This window comes from Bos grunniens, chromosome 25, assembly GCF_055505025.1.
Source record: "Bos grunniens cultivar Pamir isolate PY7600 chromosome 25, Bosgru_T2T1.0, whole genome shotgun sequence".
NCBI lineage: Eukaryota > Metazoa > Chordata > Mammalia > Artiodactyla > Bovidae > Bos > Bos grunniens.
This window is the reverse complement of record NC_141189.1, coordinates 39,819,246-39,841,155: the sequence shown is the minus strand read 5'-3', so window position 1 is coordinate 39,841,155 and position 21,910 is coordinate 39,819,246. Positions and strand designations below refer to the sequence as shown.

The 21,910-nt window shown below is 46.7% G+C and overlaps 1 protein-coding gene across 2 annotated transcripts in view; it reads right to left on the bottom strand.

The window, feature by feature from the left end:
- The window catches only part of CREBBP (CREB binding lysine acetyltransferase), a 119,331-nt gene that overhangs the window by 50,267 nt on the left and 47,154 nt on the right, over positions 1-21,910 (bottom strand). For both annotated transcript variants that reach the window (XM_086376030.1, XM_086376031.1), the window contains exon 3: positions 14,273-14,449. In XM_086376030.1, coding sequence (XP_086232156.1) covers positions 14,273-14,449 — 177 coding nt within the window. The remainder of the gene's footprint in view (positions 1-14,272; positions 14,450-21,910) is intronic.

Here is a 21,910-nt window from a genome sequence, read left to right as displayed (position 1 = left end):
CCTTATGTCTATTTCCCCGATTTCAAAAATGTGGAAAGCAAAAGAACTAAGGAAATACTTAACACCTGCAATCCTGAGAGCCAGGAGTCCACTGCGGAAGTGCAGACAGGTTTTTCTCCTCCCAGTCGTTTTTGTATGTGTGAACCATGACCAATAGTCTCATTTATATAAATTTGGCTTGGTATTTATTCTAGGTTCTGTCCCGTACCAGTAAGTTGTAGCATGATGCGTAGTGAACATGTGGCTGTACATTCATTTATCCAAACTCCAAAGACTGGGGATAAACTGCAGCCACTCCTCTTTTTTCTGACACTTTAAAATAAGGCTCCCATAAACAAACAGCCTGTGACTATGCCCTCTGCAGCAATAAGTACCTATGTTAAATGATTCTGCATCCATCAGCTTATTTCCATGGACTACAAAGTCCAAGCGAAAATCAACAGGAACAGAAGAATATGGGAAATGTAAGATGATCCCTGGTTAGGTCTCTTTTGCATTTACAAAAAAATTTCAAACATGTGGAAAAGTAGAAAGGAAAGGATACCATTATCACATCTAACCAAATGAAGGATTCTTTAGTACCTTCTAACATCTAGTCCATACACAAGTTTCTCAACTTGTCTCCAAACAGTCTTTTAGAGTTGGTGTGCACAGATCAGAACCCAGTTCAGGCCCACACCATCCACCTGGTTACTGTCTTTAAGGTTCTTCATCTCCTGCTACCCTCCCCCGCCTTTACTTTCTCACAATACTGACGTCTGGAAGAATCAAGCCAGTTGTCCTCCTGCCATTTCTTAAAATACAGAAATACTATGTACAAAATAAATAAATAAACGTAAAAAGAGGTGTCATATAAAAACCTGGTTAAAAAAATCTCAATGTGATTAAATTATAAAAGACTTTTAAAGTCATTAAAAATTAACGCAGTGTTTCTCATCTGCAATGTTCTCAATCACACATTTTGAACTGTATTTGATGGTATGCTGAAACCTCAACATGTAGAAATAGCACAGCTGGAAATACAGCCTGCTCAAGTCTGGGTCTACTCTCCATCTACATGTAGCTGTTCGGTAAGCCTACACACTGTTTACACATCTCAAAAACAAATTGGAGGATGAAGCTGAGTCAACATGAAGCAGACAACACGACTCGCGTCCCTGGGTTAGCCTTCCCCATGTAACTCCATGGGCTTGCATGAGGCTAGTCCAGGTTGCAGAGTGCTTACAAACGTGGGGCACATTTAATTTCCTTCTCTCTTAGGCCAGTGCTCAACAAGAAGGGAGGGCTGTATGAACTTCTGCAAAAATCTGTCAGAAGCAGCCTTTAGATTCTACCAACTTCCCAGCTCAGTCCCCACTGTCCAGGCGGGAGAAGAGAATTAAAAGAAAAATGCTTAGACAAGAACCTCCCTTTAAACATACAGAACAAAATTTGCAAATTCCCCCCAAAAGTACTTTATAATTTTAGGCAACTTTATTTTTGCAATAACCAAGAATATTTTGGAAAATGGTAAAAATGGAGGAGGACTCTATCCTGCCATAGATTCTTAGGTGCGTAACCAAAAGCAGAAACCATGGTAACGAACAAAATAAGCTAGACCTCATTAAAATTAAAAGCTGTTTCAAAAGACACCATCACGAAAGTGAAAGACAACCCAAAGAATGGGAGAAAACATCTGCAAATCACAGATGTGATAATGGACTTATATCTAAAACATTCAAAGTACTCTTAAAACTCGATGATTTTTAAAAAAAGGAATCTAATTTTTTTTAATGGACAAAGTATACGAAGAGACATTTTCCCAAAGAAGATATACAGAGAAACACATGAAAAAACTGGTATGTTTACTGAAACATGAAACCCATGAAAAGGCACTCGATACCATTAACTATCTTCAGAACCACAGTGAGGTACTGTTTCACACCTACCGCATGGCTACAGTTTAAAAACGAGACAGTAACAAGTGCTGGAGAAGAGCCTGGTCTCTCTCACACTCTAGTAGTATGTGCGAGACAGTAACAAGTGCTGGTGGAGAAGAGCCTGGTCTCTCTCACACTCTAGTAGTATGTGCGAGACAGTAACAAGTGCTGGAGAAGAGCCTGGTCTCTCTCACACTCTAGTAGTATGTGCGAGACAGTAACAAGTGCTGGAGAAGAGCCTGGTCTCTCTCACACTCTAGTAGTATGTGCGAGACAGTAACAAGTGCTGGAGAAGAGCCTGGTCTCTCTCACACTCTAGTAGTATGTGCGAGACAGTAACAAGTGCTGGAGAAGAGCCTGGTCTCTCTCACACTCTAGTAGTATGTGCGTGTGAAAGGGTGCAGCCACTTTGGAAAATACTCTGGCAGTTCCTCAAAAGGTTAAACCTGGAGTTACCATCTGGACCAGCAATTATCTGAAGCATACACCCAAGAGAACTGAAAACATATGTTCACACAAAAACATGAACACTAATGTTTGCAGCAGCAAGATTCCTAATAGCCAAAAAATGGAACCAACTTAAATGGGCATCAAGTAGAGACTGGAAAAACATGATATATCAAAAAAAGGATATAACCCAACCACAAAAAAGGAAGTACCAGTACATGCTACAACATGAATGAACTTCAAAAACACTGTGCTAAGTGAAAACACCAGTCACAAACAACCACATATCGTATAATTCCATTTTGATGAAATGTCCAGAACAGGTAGATACACAGGGGCAGAAAAGAGATTAGTGGTTGCATCTGGCTGAAGATCTCAGGGAAATGGGAGGAACTTGCTAACGGTACAGACTTTCTTTTTGAAACATGAAAATGTCCTAAATTTGAACACGGTTGGTGATGGCGGCACAAAACACTGAATGCCACTGAACTGCACACTTTAAAGAAGGGGGCTGCACGGGAGAGCAACTGTATCTCAATAAAGCGGTTTTAAAATGACTTCTTTGGGAGAATGGCATTGAAACATGTAAAATATCATGTATGAAACGAGATGCCAGTCCAGGTTCAATGCACGATACTGGATGCTTGGGGCTAGTGCACTGGGACGACCCAGAGGGATGGTATGGGGAGGGAGGAGGGAGGAGGGTTCAGGAGGGGGAGCACATGTATACCTGTGATGGATTCATTTTGATGTTTGGCAAAACTAATACAATTATGTAAAGTTTAAAAATAAAATAAAATTAAAAAAAAAATAAAAAAGAAAGGAAAAAATAAATAAATAAAATGACTTCTATCTCACTAATTATCAAAGAAATGAAATTAGAACCAAGAAGCATCTTTCACTTATCAATATGACCACGATAAAAAAATAATAAATAAAAATGTCCATTCCTTTTGATCCAGTGGTTCTACGTCTTATAATTTATTATTAGGGAAGTAACTGGACTACTATGCTAAAATGTATGTACAAAGACAGACACCACACTTTGATTAAATTACTGAATACTGGAAAATTCCCTAAATGTCTAGAAAAGGCAGACCAATTAAAAAAAAATTATGGCTACAGACCTCATGAAATCAGATGCAGGCATGAAAAGTAAGGGGGACCTGAGGAGACCCCAGTCAAAGCCACGTGGAATACAAAGGCCTGGAGCCAAGCCCCAACCAAATCCTGGACCCACCGAGCACTGAGAGATAGAATCACTGTTATCTGGGGCAACTAAGCCCACGCCCCACAGCTACTGAGCCCGCCTGCCCCAGAGCCCGTGAGCTCCAACAAGAGAAGCTGCTGCACTCAGAAGCCCACACACCACAACCAGGGAGCAGCACCTGCTCGCCGCACAGCAGTGGAGACCAGCACGGCCGAAACACCCACAGACAGACCCCAATAATAACGCAGGCCTTCATGCCGCCGAGAGTTAAATGGAACACATTAAGCTACAAAAGAAAGTTATTAAAATAGTACCATAAAGTCATTCAGTTTTTCCTTATCAACTTCATGCATTGTTTGAATGTTTTACAAGAAATGTCTACTATTTTTATAACCAAAAAAAAAAAAAAAAAAATCCCACTTTGGGAGGAAAATCAGAAGAATCAGTAGAAAACAATGAACAATTAAATATTTTAAAAAAACTGTAAAAGTACTAGAAAGTGGTACAGGCCTTTGTAAAAATATATAAAGCAGTGGTTCCTAACTAGTCCCCAGTAAAACCTCTTCAAATACAGATTCCCCAGTCTTGCATCTTAGAGACTACGGTTCACAAGATGGGGGTTGGCGGTGGGGGGTGGGGGGGCGGGGGCGGGTGGACAGAGCTGTTTGTATTCAAGTTCCACAGAGGAGGCTTCCTTACAACAGCTTTATACTTCTTAAAGGTTTTCCAAAATGAACAGGCATGCGCTTTTACAGTTACAATAAAAAGAAACGTTCAGGAGAGCCATGCACAGGTGATTCTCATGCAGCGGCAGTCATGAGTATCGGGAGAGCGCCTGGGCCAGACCTGTAACAGTGACCAACAAACCAGGCAACACACGTGACACACACGAGACGAGGCAGACCGTGCAGGTGTCGGTCCTTCTCCAGCCTTCGCCTCTCAAGGACTCTGTGCTGGGTGCCCAACAAGCAGCAGCTCAGTTAATGCCCACCCGCGGCCCAGGGAGGACTAACGCAGGCCCATACAGCCTCGTGCGCGGGGGTGGACCTGGGGGCGGCCTAACAGCAGAGTTCCCACCTCCTTAACCCTTCTGCGCTCACCTTGTCACAGGGCTGCCCACCTTGCCTTATAAACCATTTGAAGAGAATGTAACAGAAAAACTGAGGGAGGTGGGAGGGGGCTTCGGGATGAGGGACACATATACACCTGCGGCTGATTCATGTCAGAGTATGGCAAAAACCACCACAATACTATGAAGTAATTAGCCCCCAATTAAAATAAATAAATTAAGTTTTTTAAAAAAGAAAAACTGGCCAAGGACAGGAACTAAGCAACTTGAGAAACAAAAACATACTAAACACATGTACTTTCATTCTTACCAGTAATCAAGAAATGCAAATCACAATAATTGGACACTATCTCCTCCTGTCAAAGGACAGAATGATAACCCCCAGCCTTGGGAGCATCATGGGATACTAGTGACCTGCTCCCTGGCTTTTGTTGGAAGGCAATACAACAGTATCCATCACAAGCTTTAAAATTCATGCAATACATTTTGGTAACTCCCATCAGCTCACATGCAATTCCTACTGGTGGAAGGGGAAGGTTACTGGGGAACAGGAATCGCAGTGTTGCCATCACGACCCCCTGCCTGTAAACATTCTGAACCATGAGTAACAGCAGGTGAACATAAAGTGTACAACCCAAGGGCTGTGGAGAGCACAGCCCACTCACCCCATCTCATTGCTAGATCTTTTGTTCTTTGCATGTATCTTGCTGGCATCGTAACTCAACCATCATTTAAACCCCTGTCCATTAAATGGCCTTGAAAGGCAAACATTTTATGTTTATTCTGGTGTATTTCTTAATTTTAAAGGAGCTTGCTGTATTTTTATTAGGTCTGTCGTTGTTACATAGGTCTGAGTAATCAGCACCAACCCCATTTTTTTAAAATGCCCTTTATCCTAAGAACAGGATCACAGATGTGCACAAGGAGTGTGTGTAAAGTTTATCCTGGATTCTTTCTAGAAAAAGAAGTTATTTTTCATGAAGTATCCAAGAACAGATTACAATGTTTGCAAAGGACTCTGCAAACAGTAAGAAGCAGAAAGTGACAAGTCAGAACAGTGAAGGAAAGTGCTTCCTCTGACCACATGACCACAGCCCCCCATCTGCAGGACTGGGGTTCCCGGAGACAACTGTTCAGATCAGCCTGGCCCAGATCTGCCACATAACCAGTGCAGTCCAGATCCCTACTTCTCTGACATCCTCCCCCGACCCACCTGGAAACTTTACTTCTCCCCAGTCTCCACTTAAAAGTCAGGAAATGACACCAAAGTGAACACCAGGTGGGACAAAGGGTTGTTCTGCAATATCTGCTTGTTCTGATTCCCCCAGAAGGACCCTAGAACAGCTGGTTACACAAAGCTTTGCAGTCATAAAATAGAGAAAATGCTCATTAAATGTACTCAGCTATCAAACCAGGAAGAAGTGATAATCACCTGAGATGATAAAGATCAACTGGTAAGAAAGAGAACAGTTATTTAGATAGAATAATGTTTCTTGTGTCTTCTTTTTGTTTGGTGTCTGTTGATTTTTTAAAAATAAGATTATCTAACAATTTAAGATTTAAATTCAATAAGGAAATAACTAAAAATGATCAAGGTGGACCAGAATGATTTCTAAGCAATCTTCCAAATCAGAAACACTGATTTCACAGTGGAAAACAAACAGCTAAGTCAAGAAAGAAAACTCATGGGCGAGAGAGCACAGGACAGACAACTGGACAAACCCACTCTCTCCCCTGCCCCAGCGTCACTCCTGTCCACTTGGAGAGTCGATCTGCCTTGGGGGCTGTGTGGTCAAGTACACCTGTGCAAAGAAACCTCGAGGGTAAAAGCTGCTGGATCTACTCCAACAGCCAAGGGGACAGGCCAACCAGATTCACACATCTCAACTGACTTACGAGGTCTTACGGGCATCAGGCCCCGTTACTGTATACAACCAGTCCACGAGAATTACCCGTCTACTAACAACTGGCTTCCCAGGTGGCTCAAGGGGTAAAGAATCTGCCTGCCAGTGCAGGTAGACATAAGGGATGCGGGTTTGATCCCTGGGTTGGGAAGGCCCCTGGAGGAGGGCACAGAAGCGCAATCCAGTTCTTGCCTGGAGAACCCCATGGACAGAGGAGCCTGGGGGCTACAGCCCATAAGGCTGCGAAGAAGCAGACACGGCTGAATCGACTCAGCAGGCACAACTTTCAAGGAATTATCTTCTCGACCACCCATCTATATGAACATATTCTTCAAGAACATTTATTACAGTAAGTTTTTGATAACTTGGCAAATTAATCATTTGACAGACATTAGCTTTTGATGGCTTGAGCCTAAGCGCCATTTCAGATAATTGTGGAAAAGGTAAACAGAAGTTTGGGAAGTTGGGGCCACACGAAGACAGCTGTGACTCTTCAGACAGACACTGCGCTCACATCTTTGGTAGCTGTGACTGTCTCCTTCCAGACCCATTAAATGTGCTGCCTACTGAGTTCTACCTCTTAAAAAAAATTTTATATACAGGTATAATCATTTAAGGTATCTACTGAGTTCTTCCTAAAGCAGTCACTTCATTTTCCAGAACGCCTGGTACAGTCCCTGTATTTGCTGCTACCGGGCAGGCAGAAATTCTGACACTAGTGTGTGTACTGGGCACAACTTGTTTAGACACGTAGAATCTGCTTACTAAGTCTCTACTTTACATGAAGTCAAAGACCTGAATGTCTCTGGAGATAATTTATGCTGTTTTACCTAGAGAGCTTCATTGAAGAAAAGGCTATGCTAATTAGACTCTAGAAAAGACATGGTTAATGGAAACTAGTCTTGGAAAGAAGTTAAGTGATTTTTTTTTTTTTTAGCTCCACTGGGTCTTTGTTGCTGCCTGTAGGCTTCCTCTAGTGTGGAGAGCTGGGGCTACCCTCTAGCTGCGGTGTGTGAGCTTCTCACCGCAGTGGCTTCTCCTGTTGCGGCTCTAAGCTCACAGGCTCAGCAGCTGTGGCACAGGGGCTCAGTGGCTCCGTGGCACGTGGTATCTTCCCAAACCAGGGATCAAACCTGTGTCCCCTGCAGTGGCAGGCAGGTTCCTGACCACTGAACCACCAGGGAAACCCAGTTAAATGATCCTGATTGAGTACTTCCAATACCAGTACAACCAATACAGCTGGTCCCTACTATCAAAGAATACCATAAATATTTCTCAATTTATAGCTTTTTTTATATTTGCAACACATCATATTTTGGGCTTAGACTATGTTTCCCAGGCTGATATTTATTGCTAAAACAAAAGAGGATGAGTTTAAATAGTAGAAAGGATTTATATAGGTGCTGGTAAGAATTTTAGATTAAAAATTATTCTTCAAAGGCCCATAAACTCATCTTCTCATCTTCAAGTTACAGGTGGGGCGATGAGAATAAGAAAGGTAAATGCCTAAAATTACAAGAACTTGGAGGACTAATAGTGAGAGGCAAGCACGCACTTCCCAACACTGTCCCTTGTATTCCAGTTCAATTACTGAGGCATAATTCATAGCCACAGAGTGATTTTCTACAGAAACTGCTCTCACAGTGAAGAGCTGACGACACTACTCACTTGTCGTTCCAGTGAAGGATGAGAGTGCTGGAAGCTCTCTCCCTAGTCCTAGGGTGGAGGGAAACACCAGAGTGCCAGTGATTTTAGATCCATGCTTGTGAAGTACAAGGAACTACAGACAATGCTTTACACACACGAGCATTTAAAGGGCAGCTAAAACTAGGATGAGCCAATCAAAGACGACAACAGGGAGAGACGCTTGGGTTCAGGAAGTTCAATCAGTTCAAGTCTTGATTCCTCAGTGACTGGAAACTGGATATGGAAGATGGAAAATGATGAGAAAATAAGACAAAAAGGGGGAGGGAGACAGTGAAGGTTTCTGAAGGCTGAAGTGGACACAAAGACTAACAAAGCAGGCCACTCCCCAGTGGGCATTTGGGCATCAAGTCCCTGACACTGCAGGGGACAGAGCCTCTGGAAGCCTAATCTACACCAGAATCACTGGAGGAGCATAGTTCCCCCACAAGACGAAGAACAAGTCCATCTACTTGGCAATTATCCTGAACTGTCTTAGAGGGAAGTAGGTGGCACACACTGGAAAACTGAGAAAGAAAAAAATGAAAGTTTCACAATTAACAGTGAGAGACAAAAAGATTCCTCCCTCTTCCTCTAAGAGATTCCGAACCAGGAGGACACAGGGCTCCAGAGGCCAGTCACTCTGATGCAGTGGGTCCGCTGACTCACTTCGAAGCAGACAGAACCAACTCCAAGACACACAGCTTGCCCCGGAAGGGCCAGAGCTGATGGCACGTCACCACGAGCTGCCAGCGGCACTGCCCCCCGGCTCACTCCAGCTGGACCCGCCTCCGCACGGAGTGCCCCGAAGTCACCCTTCCCCACTTCAGAGACCTGAACCAGCAGCTGCCTGGGGGCCTGTCCAGAGCCTTCAGGTTCCAATTCTCTGACACAAGAACAAAATGAATCCTAACACCACTCCCATGAGCTACTATTTTTCCTTTTGCGTGCAATTTTAACAACTTACTGACCAGAGATGTATTAATTCATTTTTTGTTATCTGAACTTTATTGACCAGAGATGTTTCAACATTCACTCACGTAACAAATTGCTAACCACATGTGTGAGTTTCTGTAAAAATCCCCCAAGCAATAATGTGTTAAATAAGCAGCACTCCTGATTATTTTCTTTCACTACAACTCTGTCTTTAAAGTCAATCAATCAATTTATTTGGTTGTGCCAGGTCTTAGTTGTGGGACACGAAATCTTTAGTCTTTGTTGCCACATGTGGGATCTAGTTCCCTGATAGGGACTGAACCCAGGGCCCCTGCAGCAGGAACAGAGTCAGCCACTGGGCCACCAGGGAAGTCCCTCCTCCATTACAAGTTCACAATGGCAGATTCTCTATAATACAGTTCTTAGTTTTTCTCAAAACAACAACAAAAAACCCCAACACACATGAACTTCCTGTTAGAAATAACCCTGTGGGAGACCACAGTGGGGCGCCCACAGCAGACTCCAGAGAGAAACTGACGGTGGGGCCCCTCTGGTCACCAAACCTTCTCAGGTGAGATAAGCCCAGAGGTGCCCCACCTGAAACGGGGCCCCTTCAAAACAACCCCACACCTGTCATGAAGGTCAGCAACAGCAGAATGGACAATCCGGTTCCAGCTGATACCCGAATTCCGCCCCCTTCCTGCTAACGCTCCCATGCTCTGTTATGACCTTTTCAGGTGAAAATGGCAAGAAGGGCAACGTCACTGAGGGGTCAGGCGGCCCCCACTTCCAGAGGACTGCCCTGGGACAACTCCGCTCCGCCTGGGCAAACTTCTCCTTTGAGATGGCCCATGTGGACCTTGAAGCCAGGCTACAGAAAGACAATCCAACCTATGCCCCCACCAAAATCACTCTTCTTCATCAGTAAAACTTACATTATTTTGAAATTCTTACATCCATGTGAGTAGTCCTAGAAAACTGGATAGTGAGCACGTACATTTAATAGTTGTCACCCTTCTTAATTCACATTATAAACAATAGCATACATACTGAGTCTTATTAGACCTAAAACTTGACTGATTTCAAAGATGCTACAATGTCGGGGGGCGGGGGGGAAGTGCACCTTAGAATCATGAAATACAGAGTAATAATATGGTGAAAATTCTAAGAACTTCAAAAATCTGTAGAAAGTTAAGAAATTACAAATAAAATGGCCGAAGACAGAGCTGCAATGAAATCCATGTGAAAATTTAGGGAGATGTGGCATTTGCTCTTGAATGCTGTCCTGGGGATATGGATGCCCTCAACAAGGACCCCATCTGCAATGGGAGCTCTTTGCCCTTCGGAGCTCCCGGCAGCACAACCCAGAGGGAGACCTCAGAGCATGGCGAGCCACAGGTTTCCATGACTACGGGCCACACGCTCCCTGACCGCCCACACATCTACCTGTACACTCCAGCGATGATCTTTGGCCCTCACTTCGCTCACCACCTCAACAGTCACCATCCCCTCTCAGTCTCCTCTCCTACCTTCAGGGACATCGCCAGCCCCCCTGGACAGTGGCCACCCTACTTGTATGTCCGTCCACCTGCCTGGCCTCTTCACCTGGACATCTCACAAGCATCTCAAGAGGAGCAGGTCTAGGGTGGAATTACGAGTGCCCTCTCCTTCATCACCCTTTTCCCAGCCTGCTCCTCTGCTAGCTCTTTAAATGGTCCCACCACCCACCAAGTCATCTCTCATGGTGACCCTACTCTAGCGGCAAATCTTGTCTGGTCTCCTGTCCCTACTGTGACCTGTCTCCTCTAGCCTGGACCACTGCAGCGGCCACTGCCAGCCACAGCCTCCCTGAGATAGCTCCAGCTGAGCCCCCAGTACTCACCTCACACCACTTTCCCCTCATCCTTCCCTGGACTTCCGCTGGCTCCCATACAAGCCATGCTCTTCCAGAGCCCTGGGGTCTCCACGGCTTCTGCTCACCCTCTCTAACTTGCCCTTAAACCCCATTCTTGGTGCAGCTCTCTCTCTGATGGTTCCATCTAAGGAGGTCCCTGTGTCAACCTCAACCTCTGTGTGCTACTCAGACCTGCTGGGGCAGTCTGTATTTGATTATTTGTTTTCCATCACCACCACTGCCCCCCCCCCCACGCCCGCAATTCCATGGGGGTGAGCGCTACATCACTCACAGCCACATTCCAGATACACCTGGGCTCAGAAAAGGTGCTCAACAAAAGTGGCAAATTAAAGGACTGGCCACACCCCTGGCTTCCTCTGCACCCCCAGTGATGGAGAGGAGACAGGCACAAGCCCCTTGGCCAAAGACCGAGTGTCTCAATGGTTCCACAGAGAGCTCAACCAGGGCACCAGGTGAGCTGGAGTCAGAGTCCCAAACTCACCCAATCAACACACAGAACCTCGCTGGGTTTTACAAGGTCACTCTCCAAAGCATGACAAAAACCACAAGAACACTCAAGGTGCAAATTTCTCTCTCTTTTTTCTAAAGAGACCTAAGTCTTTGGTAACTGCTTCCTTCCTGCAGACAACAATCTCTGAGCTCCAACAGGCCAGATACAATTTAGGAAGTTCAAGGAAGACCACCAAATATGTTTGAGGAACTGATATAAGTGATATAAACACCCCAAATAGCCTGGAGCCCCTAAAACATGATGGCCAGGACCACTGAAAGAGTTCTGGGCCTTGCAGACAACAGGCTACAAACCCTGAATAAACTCAGTCGCATCCTCAGCCTCCTCATCTGTAAAACAGGAGGTGAATGATGTCTTTCAAGAGGCTGTGAAAGAGTAAGGTAGAACACACGATGAGAAAGCTCTTGGATACTAGGCAAGTGACACGCCCTCGTGCCCCGCTCCTCTGACGGTCCCCACCAGCCCCTGTGCGCACCCAATAGCGCGAAGGCCAAGGCTTCAGACGTACATGCTGGTGAAGCTCTGGTGTCTCATGGGTGAATGTCTGAGGACCTTACTCCAAAGACAACAGCTGCGCATCACTTCCCGGGTCCACCTGGGTCCCCATGGGAAAGCGGTGGCTAGGCTGGCACAGACCAAGGCGCTGCCCCAGTTCACCATGCTGTCCAGAGGGGCCCAAGGATGCGGGAGGGTGGGGTGGGGGGAAGAGATGGTCTCATTTGTTAGCTTCACAGACAGAAGGATGAGATTTTATCACTACTGCCTCCTCTAACCGTTCCCCCAGGGCAGGGGCTTTCAACTGGGGCGGGCTGGGGGTGGTGGGGGTTAGGCAGGGAAAGAAAGGGAATGGGGGAGGGCTGGGAGCACTGAGTGGTGAAGGCCAGGGATCCTGCTAAGTATCCCACAACATACAGCATGGCCCGCGCAAGTGAGAAACCTCCAGCAGAGAGAAGCCCTTCCACAGCCCAGAGCTCCAGGCCATGCGCAGGTAGACAGAGAAGCTTCTTTCCCGTCTGGTCTGACCCTGCCCTTGATCAGCGCACCAGTCCTGGGAATTCAGTCCCTGGAGCCGCAGAGGCGGGCAGAGGACCACAGGGAAGCGTTTCTGCCACTAGACTGTGCATGAAGGAGAGAGGGTGAAAAAGCGGGGCTGGAGAAAATTTTAAAGAAGAAAAGAGAGGAAAAAGTTGGGTCACGGTTTCCCAGACTACAAAACACAGGATGTCTGTGAAAAGCAAACACTTTTACTCCCGAAGCCAAAATGTGCTCCAGGTCCCTGAGCAAACCCAGGGGACAATCAGCAGCGCTGAAGTCCACACGACTGCCCCCCAGTGAGGACTCGAGGAGGCAAGGTTAGGGAGAGCGGCGCTGAGGGGTGGGGGCGGGGGCGTGCGAGAAGCAGTGGGCTTTGCCTTAAGTTCTGGATCTGCCTGGCTGCGAACAGAGCGATCCTGGCCACACACCGTTACTGGAGAGAGAGAAGCAGACTCAGGAGAGTCACAGAGATGCCCACAAGGAGAAGCGGTCAGAACTCGGAGCAGCTTGAGGACAAGCCTCATCACTCATACTCTCTCTTGTTTTAAGATGTGAGAATGTGGCAAACAGAGCAAACCTGATCAGGACACCTCGATATCACCCCATGTCCTGATTTTTATCAAAAACAAAGAGAAAGAGACCCAGCTCTTTCTGCTTCCAACAACCTCCAGACTCCTAAGTATTGTAAGTACTTAGTTCTGGCAAATGTCCCAAGTTACCGAAGATGCTAACATCCAGGGAAGCAGGTGATAGTGATAGAGGAATTCTCTGGGATATCTTCACAACAAATACTCCAAGTTACAGTTTTTAAAAAATCAAAAGACCAAGAACCACCTTTTTTGAACATAACCCCCAGCTTTCTTCTGAGTCAGCCCAGATGGCTCCGCATAGCTGAGTGGCCGGCAGCCCTGGGGCTGGCCCAGGGAAAGGAGAGTGGCTGCTGCAGGCCCTGACCCCACACCAAAGGCACATTAGAGACGCAGCGGCCATGTGCGCACAGTGAGGTCCGACAGAAGAACACACTTCCCGTGAGTGGCTGGAACTCAAGCTATTCCATCTTGCGGCACAAAGGAGCTATTTCCCACTGATCCCTGGGTTAGTGAGATCGAGAGTTACAAGGACAGTTTCTATTTTATAGGTAGGAAATCTCAGGGAGAATGAAGACACGTGAAGCCATCTGTCAAGTCAGACAGGACACACATATCTCCAGAGAAGTCACAGTTCTCTGAGATAAATGTCCTTCGTTTGACTGTGACACAAATTGATGGGCTTCTTCTACTGACAGCCTCAACCTCTGACAGACAGGAAGTGTAAAAAAGCCCCAAAAGCCCATGTTCCCCATTCTCTCAGCTCTCCTACTGAATCAGAGGGTGACTGGAGGAAAGTCAAAGTGACTCACAAACCCCCTCCCTCCTGGTAGGGACCATGGGAGGACTAGCTGAATCATCTTTACTAGCCCCTTATGGGCAGCTCATAACAGAAAATTAAACTCACGGAGACAGCACACACACAGGAAATACGTGTTATTTTCCTATCACCTACAACACAGTTCTAGCCTTAGATCTTCACTGTCAGCACGATGAAAATCCACACACCGAAGCACCCACTGGAGACCCACAGCTCTGAGACCAAGGGCAACTCACCATGTTTGGCACGTTGGTGACTGAAGCGTTCTTGATGTCTGCGGCAAACGGAGGCAAGCTGTTGACCATGCTCTGCTTGCTCGGCAGCTGAGGGTTCACTCCAGGGGCTCCCATCTGCTGCCCTCCAGTTTGACTAAAGGGTTGTCCAAATGGACTTGTGTTACCAGTCATTCCCATCTGAAACAGAAAGAGCAACATCAGCCGTCCTGACATGACCACTTATGAAAGGAAGGGTCTCAGAAATGTTCACTGTGACCCACTGAAGCAAAAATCATTACTTCCCTTTGGAACCTTCATTTCAATTATAAATTAAAGGTGAATTCTCAGGGTTCACAGTTAGCATTATGAACAGAGCAACTTGCTCAAATGGCTACAGACTAAAGACGAAGACAAGTAAAGCCGCTCCCAGCATCCTGTCTGTTCCCTCCTCCTAAACATCACCCCAGAGCCCATGCTCTTCTACCCTCACCCCTAAGCCTGACTCCCTCTCCGCGCTGCCATGCTGACTGAGGCACTGACAGTCAGAAGATCATGTGGAAAACAAAACCTTTCGAGTCACTGACAAAGGGGAGCTCCTTCAGCTTAATCCTTAATTACTCTGTAAGTAGCTTCTTTCAGCTACCACCTCCCTCAAACAGATTTAAGTTTCCATCAGTTCAAAATGCACAGTAGAAATACTGACAAAGAAATGATATAATGTCTGGGGTTTGCTTTAAAAGAACCTTGTAAAGCAAGAGGTAGTGTTCCTGGAGAGTGACTGGACAAATGCTGGTGACTCCTCACCCCGGGACAGTGCAGGGGGTTGTTATACTAGCCCCTCTAATATTGTACGTGTTTGGCAGTTTTCCATTATAAAGTCTTATTAGTCGCTAAGCCATGTCCAATTCTTTGCAATCCCAAGGACTGTAGCACACCAGCCTCCTCTGTCCATGGGGATTCCCAGGTAGGAATACTGGAGTGGGTAGCCATTCCCTTCTCCAGAGGATCTTCCCAATCCAGGGACCAAACCTGTGTCTCCTGCACTGGCAGTGAAATAAAATAATCTATACAGTAGACAAAGCCAAGAGTGGGAAGGAGGGATTCCACCTATGCCTCAGGGAGGGGGTCAGCAACCCCCTCGGGGGTCCCCTGCAGTCAAGAGGCCACAACAGGACCCCTCAGCTCCAACCTCCACACCCGTGAGTCCCCACAGGGAGGCCCTGCTGCTCAGCTGCCCCCCCTGGAGAAGGAGCAGCAGAGATGCGTTACTGAGAGACGGGCTTTTCTAGCCTGCCCGTATTTGCTCTCTCACGAAGCTGCAACAGCCCATCTGCTGCCTACTGCCTGTTCTACTTTGCTGCGGTCCTGGTGCATCTGAGGTTTAGCAACGGGGAGGCAGGAGTCCCCCGAAGAGAAGACCACCCCGCTTCCCTAGGGGAGAGTTTCCATTCAAGAAATCACAGCTCAGTTCTCTCCACCAGCCTCGCATGGTGACTGCAGCACCAGCCCGTTCACACAGGCCAACTTTGGTTCCTTCCTTTCCCTCACCTGAAAGATGAGCCCGCACAAGGCAACTGCATTATTTCTTTTGGCTCTAAAATTTTAGGTTGCAAACAAATAGATGCTCAACACAATTGAGGCTTTTCTGCTGAAATATCCACATAAAAACACAAAACCAAATGACTGTAACCAAAAAGATCTTGTCTAGCATTTTCATAGGTACTGGTGGTTTCCACACGTAGCCTCACAGCTGATACTCTCATTTTCCGAACATCTTAGCTACCATTTCTGCCCTATTTGCTCTGAGTAAACTGAAACGAATTTGAACAACTAAAACTCAAAGTCAACTTGAGTAAACTGAAGGAAAAACAAATTCTCCACAAAGCCCACAAGGAGATTCCACTTTAAATCCACATGACTTAATCAAGGAGAGATTTAATAGACAAACTTTTTCTTAACATAAAGGACATTTCTGATTTTCAGCTAGGTTCCTTCAGTTGTTATCTGAAACTAAGAAGAAATGAACCAAAACCCTGTATTTTCAGGAAGTGTTACACTAAATTAACTCTGCATAATGATTATTTCTTGTAGAAATTCTGCTTTAAAAAAACATTATTTATTTTGGCTGCACTTAGTCTTTGTTGCTGCTCACGGGTTTTCTCCAGTTGCGGTGAATGGGGGCTGCTCTCCAGCTGCAGGGAGGGACCTCTCATCGCAGTGGCTTCTCTTGTCCTGGAGCAAGGCTCAGCAGCTGCGGCCCACAGGCTTAGTTGCCCGAGCCATGTGGGATCTTCCCGGACCAGGGAGCGAATCCACATCCCCTGCATTGGCAGGTGGATTCTTAACCACTAGATTGCCAAACGGTCTGAATTGCTGTTTCATTGCACTGTTCTCAGAGCCCCAAGAATTTGTGGAAAAAACAGTTGTAATTTCCATTTCCTAAACTTCATTTAAAATTTCTCTATTTAGGAGCAAGTATATCGGGAAACACATGCATCTATTCGCCCTCCATGAACCTCTGCCACGGCCAGCCAGCGTTTACTGAGTGCCTGCTATGAGCCAAGCCTGGTTCAGAGCGCACTGAGTGCAATTTCCCTGCATGCAATGGAGCTCGCTTCTCGTAACCACCGATCTGATAAACAAGAAAAATCAATGTTCTTTTGAAGTTTCTGGTACTGATGAGCCAGAACGGGCGGAGCTGGGGGGAAGTAAAGGCAACTGTCCCTGCACGGATCTAACTGTCCCAGATAGGCCCTTCAGTGCACAGCAAGAAGTGAATACCAGGAGGCCCACGAGCTGCCAGAGGGGACCTGTGTGGTTCAAAGGTCATCAGGCCTGTCAAAAACACCTAAGGCGCTGCAAACATCTGGACAGTGTTCACACGCGCACCTTGCCAGGGTGAACACCTGGTGCGTACTGATCTGCTCGGTTGGCGACTACTTGCCTGGTGAGTCGCTGGGGCAAAGCACCAGTGCTGTGAACTCTGACAGATTTCATCAGGAAATGTGTTCTCACTTTTTCTTCTTGGCCATCCCATAGTGAAGGAAAGCTCTCAACGTGGGTTCTACCCTCATTGGGCAAGAACCAAGGTAAAGTCAAAGATCAGAGATTTCAGGTAAGGAATGGCCAGCTCACAGAGATGATGCGTTTTAAAAATAGGGGAAAATCCCGCCCTCAGCCTATGACACCGCACTCCAAAGATGAACCAAAGTGAGTCCTGGCTACCCACAGGATCAGGCTCCAAGGTCAACCTCAGCTCCCTGGTCCAGGCCAGACCCTCTTCAACATCAGAGCTAACAGAGGCCAGGTAAGGACAGTCCTTTAACAGTCCCCCCAGCATTCGGCCAAGTAGGCCCCCTGGTCCCAGCTATCTCCTGGCAGAGCCTGAGAGAACTGGAACGCTGCTCTCCAGTCTTAGCCTGCAGTTCTGAGTAACCCCTTTCATGTCCAGAGATTTCTAGATTTCTGATTTCCTGTATCTACTCTCCTTTGATCAGATTGAACATTCCCAAGTCTAGTTACCACAGGTTTTTTAGCACCAACACTCATGATGAAACTGTATAAATAAAGATGTTTGTCTAACTCCAATTAATAAAATCTACATATTTCTTTTAATTTCCCAACAGTTACTTGATAGCAACTTAGTAAACTTTATTTTCAACTGAAGTTTATCAAATTTTGGGTTAAGGCTGCTCCAAAAACAGCACATAGTCTTCTCAATAAAATTCAAAAAGTAGAAGAGCAGAAACAGGCAACCGTTCAGTTAATGGTGCAATTTATATATGAACAAATTAAAGTCTATACAGTAAGTATTTATATTCTGCCTCATTCAGCAACAGCCCATACATGTTAAAATATCCTTTCACTCTATTCTTCCAGAGCCCTTTTAAACATTTAATTCAAGTTGAATCTTGGAAAATAGGAAAAGTTAACTATAGTAAGTAATGGAAAAAGACAATTTCCCCCAGAATGAAATCTAAATTAAATACTGCTTTATAAGTCTACCAAGTTTTCCCATGAAAAAGCATTCCTATGATCAAGTTTATCTATCAACCACTTGAGAACCTACTCCCTAGCTGTTCATCACTTCACCGAGAGAATAAAGACACATAAACTACAGCCATGTGTACCAGGGAAGACAACCCCCTAAACCTGCCCCCCGAAAGTAGTGTCAGCACTGCAGCCTGCGCCCGCCCCAGATGGCAGGGCTCTGAAGCATGAGAGCAGATGAGGAAGCCGGTCTTTAGGGCTCAGTCCAGCAAACCTGAGCGATGCCTGCACACAAAGCGTGCGAAACAAAGACAGTGTCCACAGCCAATTCTGGTGACGGCGTCTGGCCCATCAATCAAAAACAGCTCAAGTTCTGAGTTGCTGGGCCAACAGGTGAGTGACCACCAGCCCAGAAGCAGGACAGAGCAGACAACGTGCTCTCTCCACTCTGACAGACGCAGGGTGCAGACACACTGAAGATTTATAATAGGACACAGCTCTGTGCAATTACTTGTCATAATAGTATTTATGACAATCCAGACTAAATCTGTCTTTGGCACAAAACCAGGATGAAATTTCTTGCCTTCCTGGAATCTCTGTCTCCTCTGTGTCCATGGGCCCCAGTACATAGTGGGTACTTGATTAGTATTTGGGGAGAGAACCAAATAAATGAACATCCAAGAGACCACTGCATCCTGCAGCCCGCCCCAGAATAACAGAACCCCCAACATCAGCACCGAGGGCGGGGGGTGTTTGCTCAAAGCACTGTGACCCAGTCACTGCAGGCAGGCACAGATGAGGGTCACCCCTAGGTATAGGGGGCACTCGAGGAGGCACAACAGGTTCCTTTCTGACTTTCAAACAGTCACCATGAGGATCTCAGCTACAGGCTGCAACAGACAGGCTGCCAGTCCACTGGCCTGTGCTGAAGGTTGAGCACAAAGAGAGCACGCACTCGAAGTTGGTCTTACAGAATGAACACAGTTTTGTGCCCCGTGACAGCACAGACAGCACCCCAGCCTGGCTGTGCTACAGCACTCTGCGCTTGCATGCCCTAGGCCAGCAAACCCCTTGCTTTGGTGCAAGGCCTCAGCCAGGCTCCAGCCCAGAGCCTCCCACTGGTGCTCTGCAACTCTGGTCCATCAGCACCCACGGTCACCTCTGGCTGCCAACGGCCTCCGCTGCTGACCTCAGTGTGGGAACAAATATTTCCATCTTCTATTTGTGTCAGACTATGACAACTACCAACATTATTGATAAGAAGACAAGCTGTGAGCTCCCAGAGTGCAGGGAGATGCTCTCCACACACTACACTAACCCGGAGACGATCTCTGCTGCCGCCCTCACTCAGGGAATCAAGTAAGGTAGTAACTGAACATGAGAGAACTCACTCGGGCGTGAGCTGGGAGGAACCGTGGTCATGCAGGCTCCTCCCCAGCAGTCTCCACCACAGCAGCAAGCCAGTCCCGCTCCTTTGGTGGGAACGGGAACGGAGAAACTCTTTCCCTGCAGGCAGGGCCACCTCACGGTGCAGCCCACCCCCACCCCCAACTGGCCACCTGAACTCCGCGGAGATGACAGGGCAGGCCGGGGCCCGCTGGGCAGTCGACGCGGGGAGGGGTGCTGGGGCGGCCGCGCTTGTACACATTTTGTGTGATGTGTGTTTCTGAAAGAAAAGATCCACTATTAGGTTCTCAAAAGGGGTCCTGAGATCCCCTAAAGTATAAAGACACCCGCCCTGGGGAAGGCAGCTCCCTGAGTCTTGCGGGAGGACAAAGGACAAACTCCCCCCAGACTTCACACACCCCCGACACACACGGCCTTTCCCAGGAGCAGACTCCTGTCCAGAGACATCAACCACCCACAGAACCACCATCCTCACAAATGAACTCTTCCCAGTCTCCATCTCCAAACAGCTTCCTGCAACACACACGCACAGGAAGGATCAGATCACAACCATTTAGGAGCTAACAGCTTGATGGGGACACACTGGGTGACCAGCTGAGCGCATCAGGAACGATGGTAACAGGGAGGATGTCCAGGAGAGGGGCAGGACAGCCAGGAGCACGTTTATCGTCACGGCCCCACCAGTGCGTCAGCCAGCAGCCGATACCGAGTCTGATGTGGTTTTGATGAGCCCACTAAACACGTTGTTTTTTCAAAAGCTGAATTCATCCTCACACCTTGATACACACTTAAAACCACACTACACAGCAGAAAGATCAGGGGAAGTACTGCGCGTGCGTGCGTGCACACACATACGTGTGTGTGTGTGTGTGTGTGTGTGTAAGTGTAACTGACACTGGTCAGGAAAAAAAAAAACAAAATACAGCCTTCAGTGCTAAGTTTAGGAGGGACAAAGGACAGGTTAGAACTGTCAGCTGGAAGGCCTCAGAGAGAATCTAGTTAAAACTTACACTTCGTGGATGAGGAAAGGGTAGCCCAGAGAGCTCAGGAACACAGCAAGTCACTGGTGAACCTGGCGGTGGCTCGTCCACCCCACCCGAGGCCCCGCCCCCGAGGCCCCGCCCCCGGCAGAGCCACCCGAACTCATACTGCCAGCCTCGAGCTCTGGGCACTGCTGGACAGAGACAGGCTCAGTCCACGAAGACCAGGCGTCAGCAACCATGGCCCCAGGGCCAAAGCAGCTCAAAGCCTATTTTTGAAAAAACAAACAAACGTTTTACTGGAACACAGCCACAAACAAGACTGCACTCAGAGGCAGTAAGACACTGCGGTTAAGCCTGTGGACGCTGGGGATATTTACCTGGTCTGAGGGTGGCCCTGCCACTTGCTGGTGTGTGACCTTGGATAATTTACTTAAGCATCTCTGTGCCCGAGTTTTATCGTCTGTAAAATGGAGTTAAGAGGAGGTGCGGCCTCCGCTTAGGGTCCTGTTAGAATCAGGTGGGTTCACTACATGAAGCACCAGAAGAGTGACTGCCATGCACAGCAGGTGCTGCCGGTGTTGGCTGCTGTGTTACCACTTGGCTTTGGGGGGAATTATTTCACACCAGATGCAGTTTCTTTCATAAGTACGCTTAGGCTAATAATAATAAAGCAAATGAACATTTTTCAGAGAATGCATGATAGTAAGGAGTGGTTCAAACACGGAGGATCAGAGGGAGAAGCCAGCTGGGATTACTGGCATTTGATGATGAGACATTTTCAGAGAAACATGAAATAAACTTGTGACAAAAACAATCTTGTGCATTTACTAGTTGTAGATATACTTTTAACAGACAACTGTGTTCTAACTGTCCTAGCAAATCACAAAATTTTCAGTTTTCATTCTAGATTGTTTGCCAGCAAAAAATAAGTCAGAATGTTCACTTTGAACTTAAAATAGATTTTAAGCAGAAACAATATACAGTCAAAATACCCTAGACTAATGTTCCTGGGTTGAAGTTTAAATCAAAACATAGAAGAACTGAGTAAGAAAGAACATTCCCACAAAAAAGAGACTGAAGTGACGCCCACTCACAAGCTGGCCACGACAAAGCAACGAATGTTCCCTTTGATGTGGCTTCGACCTAACCTGACAGGTTTATTAACCTGAAGTTTTTCGCATCTTTCTTCACACGGTGCTCTACACATAAAACCACAAATTCATATACAGTGTGTAAAAACACAATTTGGTATGCCATGAGCAAAAATATGCCAAATAAT